The 18,101-nt window shown below is 38.8% G+C and overlaps 1 protein-coding gene across 1 annotated transcript in view; it reads left to right on the forward strand.

Annotated features, from left to right (window-relative positions):
• PCDH15 (protocadherin related 15) overlaps nt 1–18,101 on the forward strand; it is a 731,887-nt gene that overhangs the window by 693,405 nt on the left and 20,381 nt on the right. Inside the window, exons 29-32 of the mRNA XM_045081472.1 lie at nt 1,529–1,705; nt 14,515–14,733; nt 16,582–16,590; nt 17,382–17,534. Coding sequence (XP_044937407.1) covers nt 1,529–1,705; nt 14,515–14,733; nt 16,582–16,590; nt 17,382–17,534 — 558 coding nt within the window. The remainder of the gene's footprint in view (nt 1–1,528; nt 1,706–14,514; nt 14,734–16,581; nt 16,591–17,381; nt 17,535–18,101) is intronic.

An 18,101-nucleotide genomic window follows, 5' to 3' on the forward strand; every position in this document is an offset into this window, starting at 1 on the left:
AGGAGTCTGAGCCTTTGATGGCTTCTTACTGATCTAAAATTTTGTACTTTGTAAGTAAAGGAGCTGAAAACGAAAGCCAGATATCTGAGGTCTTCACCACGATGTTCTTCCCATTTATACCTGTACCAACTGTCCAGAGTACAATGTAGTTTGATTCCAAGGCCAGCCTGCCTTCCTTCCTTCCTTCCTTTTTTTTCTCTTTTCTCCTCCCTTCCTTCCTTTTCTTTCCCTTTCCCTTTTTTTCTATCTCTCTCTCTCTCTCTCTTTCTCTTTTTTTTTTTTTTTTTTTTTGGTTAGGGAGCATAATTGTCTCAGGAAAGGAATCCACAGGCTGAACAGAGTGTGTCTCCTTGAGCAGCCATTCTCTTCAGGTTCTGGGGAGAATACATTCTTCTCATCCTTATTCCTTAGCAAGGATCTCATCAGAAAAGATACTGTTGGGCAAACAGACCAGTGAGTGTGAGCTGATAAGAAAAAGATGAGGATGAATAGTACTTTAATAACAGGGACATTGACTGCACTGCGCCAGACACATTTAAAAGCAAACAGACAAACACAGTTAGAAAGATGAAAGCCAACAGACGAAGCGGACTTTGCTACCACATGGACTCCAAATGGTGGTCGAATCTATAGATAAATTTAAAAATATTTGTATGTCTAGTTATTAAAATCAATTCATTTACATTTGATGGCCTATAAATATTTAATAATATGCACTCTGATATTAACCCATGGGGATTAATAATGTCAAGTTTTTAATAAGGAAAAGACATTACGGAAATTGTTGTTTCTGGTGATAGAGACCACAGACATATGGCAATAATGTGTGCTTTTGATTAAAATCAAATTATGCAATTAGAAAAAAAATGTTACCTGTAGGTTAACATTATTTGTCTTTTCTATTGATGATTGTTGATTCTAGACCAAATGATAGATCTTTTTGTTGTTTGTATTCACCTAAATAGCTTCTGAGATTTGCATGCGGTATTTTTCTTAAGTTGGTAAACCTGCTATTCCAAAACATCTCTACCTACTTTTCATTGCTGTAATGCTCTGAGTCTTTATGCCCTGAGGGAAACAGGTAGCCTAGTCCTGGACTTTGGTACACAGCTATGCACCATGTATCACAGAATCTGGTGGCACACATAGTTTATAACAGCAACCATGTGAACACAAGGGTTCTAAGACCCTTGACTCCTGTAAACCATGCACAGGTTTATGTGTACAACATAGTTGGCAATTCCAATGAGACTCATAGAGCTCAAAGGGTATCATAAATTCCAAAAGTCTAGGCTTAAACAGGACATGGTTGATGATCTTGTTCTACCTTATTCAGTTTCTAGCATCATTGGGAGTTAAATGCTGAAAAAATACAGAGAATTTTTTTTTCAAGCATTCTTATTCAGTAAACATTAGCAAAACCCAGGCTGTCATCATTTTTCATTTACTAAATGTCATTTCAAGTTGAGAATGATTTTTTTCCCCCAGAAAGCTTGTCAGAATGTCATGTTTGTACTTTGATTTATAGGATTTTGGATCGCTATGTTCAGGATCAAATTCCCGGTGCCAAGGTGGTGGTGGAGTCCATTGGTGCTCGAAGGCATGGGGACGCCTTTTCTCTGGAAGATTACACCAAATGTGACCTGACTGTCTACGCCATCGACCCCCAGACCAACCGAGCCATCGACAGAAATGAACTTTTTAAGTAAGTCCTTTCTGATTGTCTGTAACAGTTCCCTGGTAACAGTATTGCCCTACAGAAGATCCTGGTTTAAGGCTGTAAATACTGAAAGGTTAAAACCCACCAAATTGTTGTTGAAAGTGTAGTGTAAGCAAAAAAGAAATCAGAGACAATACCTAGGGCTCATGCCTAGAGGTCTCCAGGCCCAGGTGGGAGGGAGGGACTTTGGAGGTCAGAAGGTCCATTAGGAGCAAGGGCAGTGCACAGAGATGACCTCCATGCCTGCTCCCATACCATGCTTTTGGAAGGCAGAGAGCACAGAATCCTTCTTCAGCTATCAGTTTGCCCGTGATGTTGTCAGCAGGCATGAATTTTAAGACTTCATCTAAGTTTCCTGAAGGTTGAATCAACAAAAAATTACTATCTTTTTCTCCCTTGACTTGGGAGTGTGGGGCAAAAGGCGATAACCCCTTCCACTTCAGTCCATCCTTTCTACCTATTTATTCCATTCTGGTAAACTTGAATGTTTGAGTTATGAATCCTAAAAATAAAGAAAGTGCTGAATTCTCAGCCAACCACGGCTATGCAGTTCTCCCCTGGAAATCATGTTAGAACAGCTTACAGCTTTGTCGTTCTAACTTTCAGCTTCGCTCCAGTGACACCTAGTGTCCACCAACCTCTAGGAATGCGGTTCTCATTTAAATTGAAATGCATTCTTTCTTCAACAATATTGGTGATATAGTCTCACGTATGTCTCCTAAATATTTATTGGTATTTGTGTATCTGTATGTACCCAAATCCATAATTTCAGATTTTAGTTTTTCTTTCTCTATATATACTGAAGAGCACCAAATAAATAGATGCACATACTAATTTACATATATATCCATATGTGGCTGCATTTATGTATTTAGCAAATGTCTACCTACCTACTTATTTATTTATTTTTTATTTTATTTATTTGACAGACAGAGATCACAAGTTGGCAGAGAGGCAGGCAGAGAGAAAGGGGGAAGCAGGCTCCCTGCTGAGCAGAGAGCCCGATGCGGGGCTCGATCCCAGGACTCTGAGACCGTGACCTGAACTGAAGGCAGAGGCCTTAACCCACTGAGCCACCCAGGGGCCCCCCTACCCATTTATTTATTAAAAGCCATGTTTTCTTAATGGAATCTGTTCTGAATTTAAATCTGTTCTTGAACAAAATTTCACTGCTGCTATTTTAGCAACAATGGAACTGTGATATAATAGCAACTTAATTATAAAAGAGCCATAGTTATTAAGCACGTCATTCACCAACTTAAATTTAATAGCTATTTGGGCCACAGGCAAGATAGTATGTGATTAAGTAGAGAGACTGAGCAGTGGGTTCCTCTCGAGTTCTAGAACCAACATCCAGCTGCAGTAGCATTTTAGATCTACCAAGCCAATTCTGCATATTGTATTCATGTTAAAATTCATTTATAAATAGACCTTAAAATTACATGTAGTCTATGAATTGTTCTTATTAACATTTATTTAAACCCATCTGCATCCTTTGTTTTTACATACTTTGGTTTTATTTTTAAATATGATTGGTGAGGCACCTGGGTGGCTCAGTGGGTTAAGCCTCTGCCTTCGGCTCAGGTCATGGTCTCGGGGTCTGGGGATCGAGCCCCGAAATGGGTTCTCTGCTGAGCAGGAAGTTTGCTTCTCCCTCACCTTATCCTCCCCCTGCTTGTTCTATCTTTCTCTCTAGCAAATAAATAAATAAAATCCCTTGGAAAAAAAACAAACTTAAAAAAAATCAATAATAAAGTAATGATGAGCATCATCTGAATTGCTCATATAAACCTTTAGAGGCCAACAGTTTGCAAACTGAAGCCAGTTGGGTTTCAGCGGACACTAGAAAGTATAAGATAAACATCCTTCGTTCTAAACAAGTTTTCCCAAAGCTAGGTTGTATTCCAAAGAGTAAACATAGAAATTCAATTGAATAACTAAGGGCCAGGAAAGAAGGTAGAAATTGAGAATAACTATAAATCAAGATTTTTTTATACTGAAGAGAGGATGGAATGGCCATTAAGTATTCAAGTTTTCCCTTAGAAGCTTGAACTAAGTCTAATATATTATTAGTTAATTATTAATTAATATAATAACCTAAATCCTGGAATTTTTCCTCAAAACATTTTATAATGAATTATATAGATATATTTCATAATCCAGTGCTCAGAATGCATTGATATTGTTGTAGTTAGAAGAGCTGTTGAAAATTTAGTTTTTGACACTGAATAAATATACTAGAATATTAAGACTATCACCTAACACCCAGACCAGTGGAAATAGGATTATTCTTTCAATTTCCCCTGATCCTAAAATCTAAGCTTTTGAGGATATTGGAATTCTTAGGCCAAAGAATTAGAAACAAACAAAAGGTATTTCCTCAGAGGAGTTTACTTTGACTTTTAAAATTGATTTCCTATCAAAACTTTTCTTTAAAGCTTATAAAAGGATAGAGAAGATTGGAATCAGTATAATTGTATGTTAACTACTTTGTCTTACAAGGCTGTGAATATTTTGATTTTTCTTATTTGGGGTCATCTGAATTTCTTAGATTTTTTTTTTTTTTTTTGGTGCAAATATACATTACTTTTATCCTGCTTCTGTTCTTGCTGTTTTTTTTTTTTTTTTAACCTTCTTGAATCTGTGTTTTTTGTTTGTTTTTGGTTTTTTAGATTGTCTCAATCTCTAGGATATCCTTAGACATTATCTTTTCAAGTGTTTCTTATAACCTAGATTCTCTTTCTTCTCATTCTGGGACTCCAGTTGAAATTCCTTTTTCTCCATACTTTCGGATGCTCTCTGTTCTCGTCTTCCTCCTCTTCTCCTTGCCCTCTCTTCTCTTGGTGCTTTCCTTTAGATAATTGCTGCTGCCTTGTTTTCAAGTTCACAGATACATCTGTTAGCCTGTCGATGTGCTCATTAAAGGAATTCTTCATCTTTACATCTTAAAATAAAAAAAAAGAGAAAAACAAAACAAGCCTTCCATTTCCATTTGGTTCATTCTTATAGTTTCTACCACTTTATTGAACTTCCCATCACTTCAAGCATGTTTTTCACTTTCTGCTAGTTTCTGTAAAGTACTAAGTGGAGCTGTATCAAAGTCCTTCTGATGTCCCAGCATCTGGGCAGTGTCTGGTCTGGCTTCCCTGCTGGGTCTCTCTGAAAGCCCTGGTAGCTCTTCATTCTCTTAGCCCGCCCCATCAGGGCCGAATGCACTCGCTCGCTCACTGCTTGGCTCTCCTCCCGCAGCTGAGATGCAGCAACGTGGGTGGGTGGCTGTCTGTTCTCCTTGTCTAGCCTGCATGCCTGGGACATGGGCTGAGGCTCTCTCACTTTGCTCCCCCTCCTTCCCATGGCATTTGTTCACTACAACCATACTTGTGGCATGTCTTGGTGTCAGAGTTCCCTGCCCCTCCCAACCACTAATAGACCTCTGCTCCGTGCAGGGTGTCCAGAAGAAAACTCCTGTTCCTCCTCCACACGGAGTGGGGTTTTGCGTATACTTGTTCCCCAGAAACAGTGGGCTTATCCTGACCCATAGGGACTGGGATACTTCCTTCCCCTCTTTCTGTGGCGTAAGGTTCTTGCTTTATATGAGAGATGGGTCTGTGGAATTGCCAGGTACCCCAGCCTCAGCTGCTTTTTCCCTATAACCCTGCGCTAAAAGGGGATTTCTCTCCTGTCTCCAGCCCTGTCCCTAGGTCATCTTATGAGGGCCCTTGGAAAACAGTTTGCAAGTGAGTTCAACGCCAACCCCCCCCCTTTATGTTCACGGGTCTCTTATGCCAACTTTGGTTGGTACATGTTGGTACATACTTAGCTTCTAAAAATTAATTAAAATTAAATTAAAATTTTAGCTCTTTTGCAGGCACCTGGGTGGCTCAGTCGGTTGAGCATCTGCCTTTGGCTCAGGTCATGATCTTGGGGTCCTGGGATCGAGCCCCACGTTGGGGTCCCTGCTGAGCAGGGAGTTTGCTCCTCCCTCTGCTTGTGTTCTCTCTCTCTCTCTCTCTCTCGAAATGAATACAGACATTCTTTAAAACATTTTAGCTCATTTCTTTTATTTGCTTCTTTGGCAGCCACTTTTCCTTGTTCTCTGAAAGGTGAAACAATGCTTGGTCTCATCTCCCAGTAGAGAAAACTGTCAATCTTCAGAATTTGGCACTTTGCTTGCAAAAAAGTTAGGATTTTTGTATTATTTTACCTTTTTGTCATTAGGGTGGGAGCCACAGGCTCTTAGGCTTCCTGCACCCTGAGCATCCTGAGCAGAAACACATCATAGTACTTTAAAATAGAACTTAACTAAGTATTTGTTTAAAAAAGCAAATACAGTTTTAGCTTATGTGCCTTTTTATACATCCAGCCTGTTTAATCTTGTCTTTCTGGATGGTAAACAGGAAATACAGGAGAAGCTTGTATACTGTACAGACTGCATTTAAAATATTGTAGAAAATAACATGTTTATGCTTTAAATCATAATCTGACTTCAGCTCTCATAAAGCTTATTTCCCATTCCTAAGACCAGGGGGAAAAAAAAAAAACCTAAAAATAAAGAGTGAAATTTATTTATTTATTTTTAAGATTTTATTTATTTATTTGACAGAGATCACAAGTAGGCAGAGAGGCAGAGAGAGAGGGGGAAGCAGGCTCCCCACCGAGCAGAGAACCCAATGTGGGGCTCGATCCCAGGACCCTGGGATCATGACCCGAGCCAAAAGCAGAGGCTTTAACCCACTGAGCCACCCAGGCGCCCCAAGAGTGAAATTTAAATAATGGAAAAGTCATTATTAGAATCTAGTTTACTATACATAGAGTATGCAATATATTAAGGAATATAAATTAGTCCTTAATTTGGAACTGTATAAAGGAAATACTGGTCTACCCATGACTTGCTTTATTAAGCAAAACAATGTTATTGAAGTGGCATGGATATTGGCAAATGTATTAACCCTCGCTTCCTCTGTACGCCTGTTTCAGAGACCCAGAAGCAGGGTATCTACCTGGCAAAGAGGCAGTTGTGCCTCTACCATGTAGATGGGGGTCTCTGTGGAGTAGAGTGCTCACTCCTGCTCACCATGCCCTTTATCTCTGCATGCATAGGTACACTGCAGTATGAAAACCATCAAGGCAGAATGCAGCGTGGACGGATGCTTCCATATCACACTTTGACAGTTGTATCCCACACAAGTAAACAGGCAGGGATGCACATTGGCCTGTGCTCCATCAGCAGACTGAATGGGAAAACAGGGAGCTGTCTGCGGAATGTTATCTCATCTCAGTGGTGCTGGAGAGCAAGGTTCTTGCCTTACAGAGTCAAATGTCACAGACTCTCACAGAGAGTGAGTAAAGCAATACAAGTTTATTGAGTGAAGATACAGAAAAAGCTCTCAGGGATGAGAGGGGTCCCAATAGGGATGGTCTTTTTTTTTTTTTCTTTTTAGTTCTTTTTTCATTATTTTTTATTATGTTAGTCGCCATACAGTACATCATTAGTTTTTGATGCAGTGTTCCAAGAGTCATTTTCTATGTTTAACACCCAGTGCTCCATGCAATGCATGCCCTCCTTAATACCCACCTTCAGGCTCACCCCTCCCCTCCAAAACCCTGAGTTTGTTTTTCAGAGTCCACAGTCTCTCATGACTCCCACCGCCTTCATTTTTGCCTTCCTTTTCCTAATGTCCTCCATGCTATTCTTTATGTTTTACAAGTGAAACCCCATGATAATTGACTCTCTGCTTGACTTATTTCACTCAGCATAATTTCCTCCAGTCCTGTCCATGCTGATACAAAAGTTGGGTATTCGTCCTTTCTGATGGAGGCATAATACTCCATTGTACATATGGACCATATCTTCTTTATCCATTCGTCCATTGAAGGGCATCTTGGCTCTTTCCACACTTTAGTGACGGTGGCCATTGCTGCTATGAACAATGGGGTACAGATGGCCATTCTTTTCACTACATCTGTATCTTTGGGGTAAATACCCAGTAGTGCAATTGCAGGGTCATAGGGTAGCTCTATTTTTAATTTATTAGGAATCTCCACACTGTTTTCCAAAGTGACTGCATCAACTTGCATTCCCACCAACAGTATAAAAGGGTTCTAGGGATGGTCTTCTATAGAAAGTTAACCAGGGAATTTAAATCCTTTTAACACCTCTATTGATATCACCATACAGCAGGGACTAGTGGTAACACCTTCAATGGCTTACTTCCTTTTTAGGGTCCGTAATTTTCTTGGTCACAAGTAGTTGTTACACCAAGACCACCTCTGACACCTAGGACAGGATGGTCTGCTTTGTTCCCTTATCTGGTTTCCTTTCATCTACTGCATTTTTGAATTATGTCAGCCTGATCCTATGGCCCCATCCCTTCTCTCCTTACCTAGTCTGACCTGTCCCTTACTTATCAGGAAAACAGCAGATCTGACAGATCTCCTTCCTGAGATAAGTAAGCATGGGACAAAATGCAAGCAGTAATAAATACTGGAAAACAAAGTGAAAGAAGTAACATTGCAGTGACTCAGAGGCGGAATTTATCTCTGGAAATATTCTCCAGAAACCACTGGAAAACAGTTTAAGGTTTTTAACAAAAAACAAAACTGTATGGGACAATGAAATGGCATGTGTGTTTGAGGAGCCCTGAATCCTTCCTTCCCTATTTCTGGTGAAAGAACCCCATCAGTGCTCTCTACCACGGTGCTGGTGGTAGGCGTCTACATTGCCTCCCCCTTAGAACTCGAGCCCCTGCTCACTGCCTGGGTGTGGGTCAGTTAGACACACAAAAGGACTCAGAATCCCTCTTCAAGGACCAACATGGAAGCTAGCTTTGCCCCCAAACCAGGAAAAGTATAAAACAAAAGCCTGAAGGTTTGGCTCACTTTTTCTACCTCAATATGGAAAATCTCCAAACTTTTCCCCAAATGAGAAAACATCTGAAAAAGAAATTAGCAGCATAAAGTACATACATAAGAAGCTAAAAAAAATAATAATAATACAAATTATAAAGGAGATCAAAAGATATTTAGAGGACAGTGAAGATACAACCTGACAACTGTAGGGGATCTCTGAGGTAAAACACTGCAGTCACAATCACAGAAACATAAACCAAAAGTATAATGAAGAGACTCCATTACTTTCCCAGACAAAATCAATGAAAATGTCACCATGTGTCATTGAAAAGTATCTGAATATGTGTTCATACTACTGAGGCACAAATAAAAGTGACTTGATTATAAAGAAACAAAAATTTAGATAAGCCTTAGACATCTCATAAGCACAATAAAATGCCAAAAGGCAATGGGAATCGGATTCACAATTTTTTTGAAGGAAAAATGTTAGGACTGAGGAATTTGTACCTGGGCAAACTGTTTTGCATGTAGAAAGCAAAATGGATATTTAATTCTAGACTAGGTATGGGTTCAAAAGCAATCAACAATTCCAGGAAACAATGAGGGCATTTACCTAAATTGAGAAACAAACCAAAGTAAATAATCAAAATAATGGAGCTCTTGTACTGTAAAAAGACTAATGAATCTTCCCATCTTCAGGTGATGGGATGGCAAATTCAAGAATCGTGTAGAAGGGGGTCCATCATGTGGATTCCACATGATAGGAGTGAATTCTTCCCCCAAACTAATGATCTTCCTCTGCTGATTCTTCCCAGTTTCTAATACTGATTTTGCAAAAAGAACTCTTAATCTGTACTTTATTTTTATTAACATCTAATGTATTATTTACCCTAGGGGTACAAGTCTGTGACTCATCAGTCTTACATAATTCACAGCACTCACCATAGCACATACACTCCCCAATGTCCATAACCCAACCACCCTAACCCCCCAGCCTCCAGCAAACCTTGGTTTGTTTTGTGAGATTAAGAGTCTCTTATGGTTTGTCTCCATCCTGATCTCATCTTGTTTCATTTTTCCCTTCCCTACCCCCTAGACCCCTCGCCCTGCCTCTCAAATTCCTCATATCAAGAAATCATATGATAATTGTCTTTCTATGATTGACTTACTTTGCTCAGCATAATACCCTCTAGTTCCATCCACGTCATTGCAAATGGCAAGATTTCATTTCTTTTGATAGTATTCCATTGTATATATACACCACTTCTTTATCCATTCATCTGTTGATGGACATCTAGGTTCTTCCCATAGATTGGTTATTGTGGACATTGATGTTATAAACATTTGGGTGCATGTGCCCCTTTGGATCACTACATTTGTATCTTTACGGTAAATACCCAGTAGTGTGATTGTTGGATTGCAGAGTGGCTCTATTTTCAACTTTTTAAGGAACCTCCATGCTGTTTTCCAGAGTGGCTGCACCAGAGTTGCATTCCTACCAACAGTGTAGGAGAGTTCCCCTTTCTCTGCATCCCCACCAAACTCTGTCGTTTCCTGAATTGTTAATTTTAGCCATTCTGACTGGTGTGAGGTGGTATCTCATTGTAGTTTTGATTTGTATTTCCCAATGTCAAGTGATGAGCATTTTTTTATGTGTCTGTTGGCCATCTGGATATCTTCTTCGCAGAAATGTCTGTTCATGTCTTCTGCCCATTTCTTTATTAGATTATTTGTTCTTTGGGTGTTGAGTTTGAGAAGTTCTTTATAGATTTTGGATATTAGCCCTTTATCTGATATGTCATTTGCAAATATCTTCTCCCATTCTGTCAGTTGTCTTTTGGTTTTGTTGACTGTTTCCTTTGTTGTGCAAAAGCTTTTGACCTTGAGGAAGTCCCCATAGTTCATTTTTCCCTTTGCTTCCCTTGCCTTTGGTGATGTTTCCAGGAAGAAGTTGCTGCGGCTGAGGTTGAAGAGGTTGCTGCCTATGTTCTCCTCAAAGATTTTGATGGATTCCTGCCTCATATTGAGGTCTTCCATCCATTTTGAGTCTATTTTTGTGTGTGTTGTAAGAAAATGGTCCAATTTCATTCTTCTGCATGTGGCTGTCCAATTTTCCCAAGTCTTTGTTGAAAAGACTTTTTTCCATTGGACATTCTTTCCAGCTTTGTCAAAGATTAGTTGACCACAGAATTGAGGGTCTATTTCTGGGCTCTCTATTCTGTTCCATTGATCTAAAACAGATCTTGTGTCTGTTTTTGTGCCAGTACCATACTGTCTTGATGATTACAGCTTTGTAATAGACCTTGAAGTCTGGAATTGTGATGCCACCAATTTGGGCTTTCTCTTTCAACATTCCTCCTGCTATTCAGGGTCTTTTTTGGTTTCATATAAATTTCAGGATTATTTGTTCCATTTCTTTGAAAAAAATTGGTATTTTGATAGGGATTTCATTAAATATGTAGATTGCTTTAGGTAGCATAGACATTTTTCACAATATTTGGTCTTCTAATCTTCCAAATACTTTATTTGGAACTTCTTACCTTATCCAACAAATAATTAAAACAAATTGTGGTACCATTCTATTCTAGCACTTGGAACCACGGTTAAATCTTTATTACATTCTCTAACATACCTAAAAATCACCTAGGAAAAATGCTGCGAAAGGATTTTTATATCTACAAAAACATACTTGTAAGAAAAAAAAGTAACAAAAAATCTAACTGCCTTACATTATCACATGAAAACTTTAGTAAAAACATACACCTTTAAAACTAAAATTGAGTTATCTTAGACATTGGGTTTTTTAAATAGGAAGTCTAAGAAACTACCCAGTGGAATTTGTATCTGGTATCAGTCATCTCTTTACTTTTTCCATAAGGAAGCTATGTATACTGTGCAGTAAAGTCAGCATGATCAGTCAGAAAATTTAAAAAATGTCAAAATGGATAAAATAGACTGTTAGATGCTCTTTGTTATCATTGGGATAGTGTAATTTAAGGCCATTTGAAAATTTTTCCCCCATTTCTTTGTGCTTTCTCCATTTTCAACATAAGTATGGTGGTTTATATTATGCAGTATATTTCTAAAATAATAGTTTTCACTTTATATATGCTGTTTAAGTACAAGAATAAAATATATTTGTTAAAAAAGATGTGATGTGGGTATATTCAAATGTGAGCGGCCTCTGCATTGGGGCCTGTGAGTAATTTTGCTTTTTGGAAAGTTTTGTGCTTTCTAATTTTCTGTAGTCAGACCTTTTATAGATGAACATCTAAAAATTCAAAACCAAAAATACCTAAGACATGGTGTGGCTTTGTGGTATTAAGAACAGAAGTGTTACATCAATATTGTAGGATTTATACAGGGATTGTGCAAATATTCCCAAAAATTTTGAAAAATATTACCTGTTAATTAAAACAAAATATGTAACAAAATCTTAATAAATTAAGTAATAATTTTCCTTGATTATCCACTCCCCCACCCCAAGGTGATGCCCATAATAAGAACTGTATTATTCAGAAGAAGACTTTGTGAGAATTGTTGGCTTATTTTGGCTAATTCCTGTCATCCTGACTGATTTGCTATCTGCATCATTTATAGAGTCTTCTCTTTCTAGGCAGGAAACACTTTTTAATTTGTTCACCTCTTGCCCATAAAATGTCATTTTGGTTTGGGATTTAAGAGTGTCAGCATACAAGACAAATGGAGATTTTGGACCCTGATGGCTTGGGTTGGTGTCTCAGATTCACGGCCCAAACTGTGTAGGGCCGTGTAACTGTTCTGTTCTACAGGGTGATTCTGAAGACCAAAGCAGACAAAATGCAGGATATAGTTTTAAACTATATTCTATGTAATTTAGAATATTCATTCACACGAATAATATAATCATGTAAATTATTTCAACACAGTGATATTAAGTTCAAGGATGTTGATAATTATTTTTCTCAAGTCTGTGAGCATATTAAGTAAGGTCATTGTTATTATATCCGTGATACGTGTATACAGGTGGTAGTTGCTCTCCTTCATTGCTCTTTTTATATTTTTTTTATTTATAAGACTGACTCAGCTTGTGATTCAATTAAAGAAAATAATAAAAGCTATCACAAATTTATTTAAATATTAAATACTTAATACTTAGTAAAAATAGTAATGATATATTACACAATTATTTTCTGTATTATTTAAAAATATTTTACAAAAATACTTTCAAAGGAAATACTAAAAGATATTGAAAAATTCCATTTAAAAGAGAACTTTCTATAAACATTCGGGTGCATGTGATATAGTGTCCTTCCTCATCTCTTATTATAGTCTTTGGCTTAAAATCTAATTGATCTGATATAAGGATTGCCACTCCTGCTTTCTTCTGATGTCCATTAGCATGGTAAATTCTTTTCCACCCCCTCACTTTAAATCTGGAGGTGTCTTCGGGCTTAAAATGTGTTTCTTGGAGGCAACATATAGATGGGTTTTGTTTTTTTATCCATTCTGATACCCTGTGTCTTTTGACAGGGGCATTTAGCCCATTCACATTCAGGGTAACTATTGAGAGATATGAATTTAGTGCCATTGTATTGCCTGTAAGGTGACTGTTACTGTATATGGTCTCTGTTCCTTTCTGATCTACCACTTGTAGGCTCTCTCTTTGCTTAGAGGACCCCTTTCAATATTTCCTGTAGAGCTGGTTTGGTATTTGCAAATTCTTTCAGTTGTTGTTTGTCCTGGAAGCTTTTAATCTCTCCTTCTATTTTCAATGATAGCCTACTTGGATATAGTATTCTTGGCTGCATGTTTTTCTCGTTTAGTGCTCTGAAAATATCATGCCAGCTCTTTCTGGCCTGCCAGGTCTCTGTGGATAAGTCAGCTGCCAATCTAATATTTTTACCATTGTATGTTACAGACTTCTTTTCCCGGGCTGCTTTCAGGATTTTCTCTTTGTCATTGAGACTTGTAAATTTTACTATTAGGTGACGGGGTGTGGGCCTATTCTTATTGATTTTGAGGGGCATTCTCTGAACCTCCTGAATTTTGATGCTCGTTCCCTTTGCCATATTGGGGAAATTCTCCCCAATAATTCTCTCCAGTATACCTTCTGCTCCCCTCTCACTTTCTTCTTCTTCTGGAATCCCAATTATTCTAATGTTGTTTCGTCTTAGGGTGTCACTTATCTCTCGAATTTTTATAGCAGCAATGTCCACAATAGCCAAACTATGGAAAGAACCTAGATGTCCATCAACAGATGAATGGATCAAGAAGATGTGGTATATATACACAATGGAATACTATGCAGCCATCAAAAGAAATGAAATCTTGCCATTTGCAACAACATGGTTGGAACTAGAGCGTATCATGCTTAGCGAAATAAGTCAAGCAGAGAAAGACAACTATCATATGATCTCCCTGATATGAGGAAGTGGTGATGCAACATGGAGGCTTAAGTGGGTAGAAGAATAAATGAAACAAGATGGGATTGGGAGGGAGACAAACCATAAGTGACTCTTAATCTCACAAAACAAACTGAGGGTTGCTGGGGGTGGGATTATGGACATTGGGGAGGGTATGTGCTTTGGTGAGTGCTGTGAAGTGTGTAAACCTGGTGATTCACAGACCTGTACCCCTGGGGATAAAAATATATGTTTATAAAAAATAAAAAATTAAAAAAAAAAAAAAGAGAACTTTCTGGGGCGCCTGGGTGGCTCAGTGGGTTAAAGCCTCTGCCTTCAGCTCAGGTCATCACCCTAGGGTCCTGGTATCCAGCCCAGCATTGGACTCTCTGCTCAGTAGGGAGCCTGCTTCCCACTGCCCTCTCTGCCTGCCTCTCTGCCTACTTGTGATCTCTCTGTCAAATAAATAAATAAAATCTTTAAAAAAAAAAAAGTAAATAAATAAATAAAAGAGAACTTTCTGTTAACATCATTGATTTTATGATTTATCTAACAATGCAGGTTTCTGGATGGCAAACTTCTTGATATCAACAAAGACTTCCAACCGCATTATGGGGAAGGAGGACGCATTTTGGAGATCCGGACCCCGGAGGCAGTGACCAGCATTAAAAAGCGAGGAGAAAGTCTGGGCTACACAGAAGGGGCCTTGCTGGCACTTGCCTTCATCATCATTCTCTGCTGTATCCCTGCCATTCTGGTCGTTCTGGTCAGCTACAGACAGTGAGTATCCCTTGATGGAAACCTGCATCGTCCCAAAGCCAGCCTTGCGAACATAGCTTTGGACTCCCAAAAACAGGAATAGTGCAGACCTCTCGGGGACTGCTATATGGCCTTTCTTGAAGGGAAAACAAAACAAACTTCCAGCATTGCCCACAGTGAACTCAATGTGCCCATGCTCCTAAGATGCTCTCCTCCAGTAGGACTGTGTTTGTGCTCTTTGGGGAATCGACCTCCGGGAGCGAAGGTAGCAGGGATCCTAGGAAGGGTCATGTACAGATATCCCTGGTCCTGAGGAAGGTCTGAGATCTGACCACACTGTAATGACAGCACTGTATCCATGTCGTTAAATTTGCATCTGTGTAAATGCCCGCAGTGTCAGCAAAACCACTTAAAAAATCATAGTAGGCCACATGTCATTTTCCATGGGGACTCTTCCTTCCTGGGGAGCCCTGCGAGAATCTGTGTTGTGACATATGACAGGATATTGTGGTGGTGCAGGTCTTATGGGCAAATACTTTCATTTAAAATCTTACTTAGGCCCTTCGAAGTAGTGAAGAAATAATAGATAATGTAAGCATCTGTACTCGAGGTTGTCTAGGAAGCTCTTCGTTATTTGACACTGGTTGTGGGGAACCTTCATGATAGAGGTCTAAGCACTTCAAATATATCCATATGGATAATGACTGGTGAAAACAGTTGTGGGACAGGTTAAGAAGATGCTGTAAGAGTATCTTTCATCACAAAAGCAATGTGAAGTTGCAAACACAGCATTTAGGTTGATACACTGGAGTCTGAAATACCCTTAACAAATCAACTGATGCACTGGCTCTAAAGCCTTCATGAACCAACTTAATAGTGAACAAATGGTTTTAATTTTTTAAACCATCAAGCCAGAATTCATTTTCATGTTAATCTGTCTTACAGTTATTCTTACTTTTTGCGCTGCTTCCCAAAGGAATGCTGCAGCAATAAACCAGGGAGGAGACATCTTCTTTTGGGCACATGGTGGCAGGGACCCAAACTGAAGCATCCCAGATGTTATACTCAGGGACGTTATACTAAGATGCTTAGCATTTCAACATTATGTAGATGGATTTAATTACTATTCTTTTTGTAGTTCAGTAATCAGGTCGACACCCCGTGAATTCATTTTAGTTACTGCTTTTTGTAGATGGACAGAATTAAACAAAATGATGTTTTGTGCTGCTCGTGTTTCAAAGTAGCATTCTAATACTTACAAATCTAACTTTTGTACTTTTATGTTCTACTTCTAAGTAAGACCAAATGGTTGGCTAGTCTTTTGTATTAACATTTGTTTCTGAAAGTCATCTGTATGTGGCAAAGTTAAGGGGCAAATATGGGGAAAAGTGCCATGGATTTGTGACCCAGGAGGGGCACCTTCGAATCCCAGCCCCTGCCTCAAAGGGAGACCCCGGGGGGAATCACAGCCCAGTGCCTGGGTCCATTCCTGTAACACACCCGTGATGCCAAGAAGCCCATTACAAGAATCAGATCACCTTTACTCTTTCATTTCTCCCTCAGAGTTTGAACTCCTGTCTCCACGTATTCATCCAGTGCTGCTTGCTACAGTTAATTTCTTTGTTTCCCTATAATGAATGTTTTCACAGCATCTGTGACGTTGTCGGTAATGATGAAGTGCTCCCCCATTCTGACTTTCTGAATTGAAATACTTAGCTTCCCTGCAGTGTCATTAAGTCTGTGTCATTATGCATTTAACCAGTAAATTATTCATTGTGTAGAATAAATCAGATGTTAAAATATTATGAATGCAGCCCTTCTAATGTAGCTTTCTCTCTCTCTTCTCTTACTCACTGCCTTTCGAAACAGGTTTAAAGTGTAAGTATAATCAACATCTTATGTATGATTTTGTATACTATGAAAAGAAAACCCCCGCATACCCCTGATAAAGCAGTCAGTCTGCCAGGACCATGTATGTGACTTCAACTTCCCTTGTGCTTTTGTATGTACAGAATTGGGCTGCTCTTTAACTTTGGGATCCAAGGGAGGAGAAGTGAAAAAGGTCATTTGCTGTGATAGCTTCCACACTCTGAGGTCTTGATTTTGAGGAAGGAGCTCATAGTTGGTGTTCAGGACATTCAGAAAGGGCCAGAATGCCAGGTGTCCCAGGTACCCAAAGGAAACCAAAGCAAGCCCCCATCCTTTAGGAGGGGGACCCTCTGTAAACTACATGGCTTCTGTCAATGAATGTCAAAAATGTTTCAGATCATTTTAAATAGAATAACTTTTTAAAAAAATAGACGATGAAAGATAAGGAAAAATTATGTATCTCCGACATTATACATCTTCAGCCTTGCCTCACATGATGAGAGATTACTCAATAACCACCAATTATTAATCACAGTTTTAAAGACAGTTTGCCCCCATCTTTAATATTACTATTTCACTTAACTTTCCAATATTTCTACTGAATTCTGTTATTCAAGGGTCAATATTTTAAAGAACTGAAGGGGCAGAGGATATGAGAGAATGCTACTCAGTGAGGATGCTTCTGTAATTCTACCAGTTTATAAGTTGGAGTATTTGTGTTCCTGATGATTTTAGTATGTTTGTATGCCAACTGATAAGTATACGATTTCTAAAATGAGTTTTTCCTTGCCTTACCCAAGCCGCCAAGCTGAGTGCACCAAGACTGCACGAATCCAGTCGGCATTACCCGCGGCCAAGCCTGCTGCACCCACGCCCACACCTGTGGCCGCACCCCCGCCGCCCCCGCCTCCCCCTGGGGCACACCTGTATGAAGAGCTGGGGGACAGCACCATGTAAGTAGGCTTTGCAGCCACTCTTACAGACAGGTGGGTGTGATGGATGCTGGGGGGTGAGTATTTCATGTCAACCTGATGCAGAAATGCAGGTTCCTTAAATTATGACATTTTTCTTAACAAAACAAAACAAAAAAACTAAATTGTTAGGATGAGAACCTAAGAAAGGTTGAGCTGAAAAATAATAACCAAAACACAAGCAAACCAGAAAAGAACATAAAAAACTTAGTAAGAGAAAATTTGCAGATGTCTAACTTGAATAGTCTGTTTGTAAACCTTCACAATTACGCATATATTTTTTCTCCAGAATTAAGAATATATTCTGAAATTTTCTCATAGAAAATAAGGAAAAATAAAACAATCATAAACAAATCAAAAATAAAAATCAAAAACAAAAAAAAATCATAATCCTGATTTGGTATCAAAAGCCAACTCCTGTTTGGAAGTTTAAAACTGATGTGATGGTTTAAGTCACAGACTTTTTAAAGATGCAATCTTAGGATGTCATAACATAGAATAATGAAAATCTGAAATCCAAATAAAGAATTAAATATCCAACCACTTAAA

The sequence above is a fragment of the Mustela putorius genome, unplaced genomic scaffold, assembly GCF_011764305.1.
Source record: "Mustela putorius furo isolate JIRA1106 unplaced genomic scaffold, ASM1176430v1.1 tig00000577_pilon_pilon_pilon, whole genome shotgun sequence".
NCBI classification, from domain to species: Eukaryota; Metazoa; Chordata; class Mammalia; order Carnivora; family Mustelidae; genus Mustela; species Mustela putorius.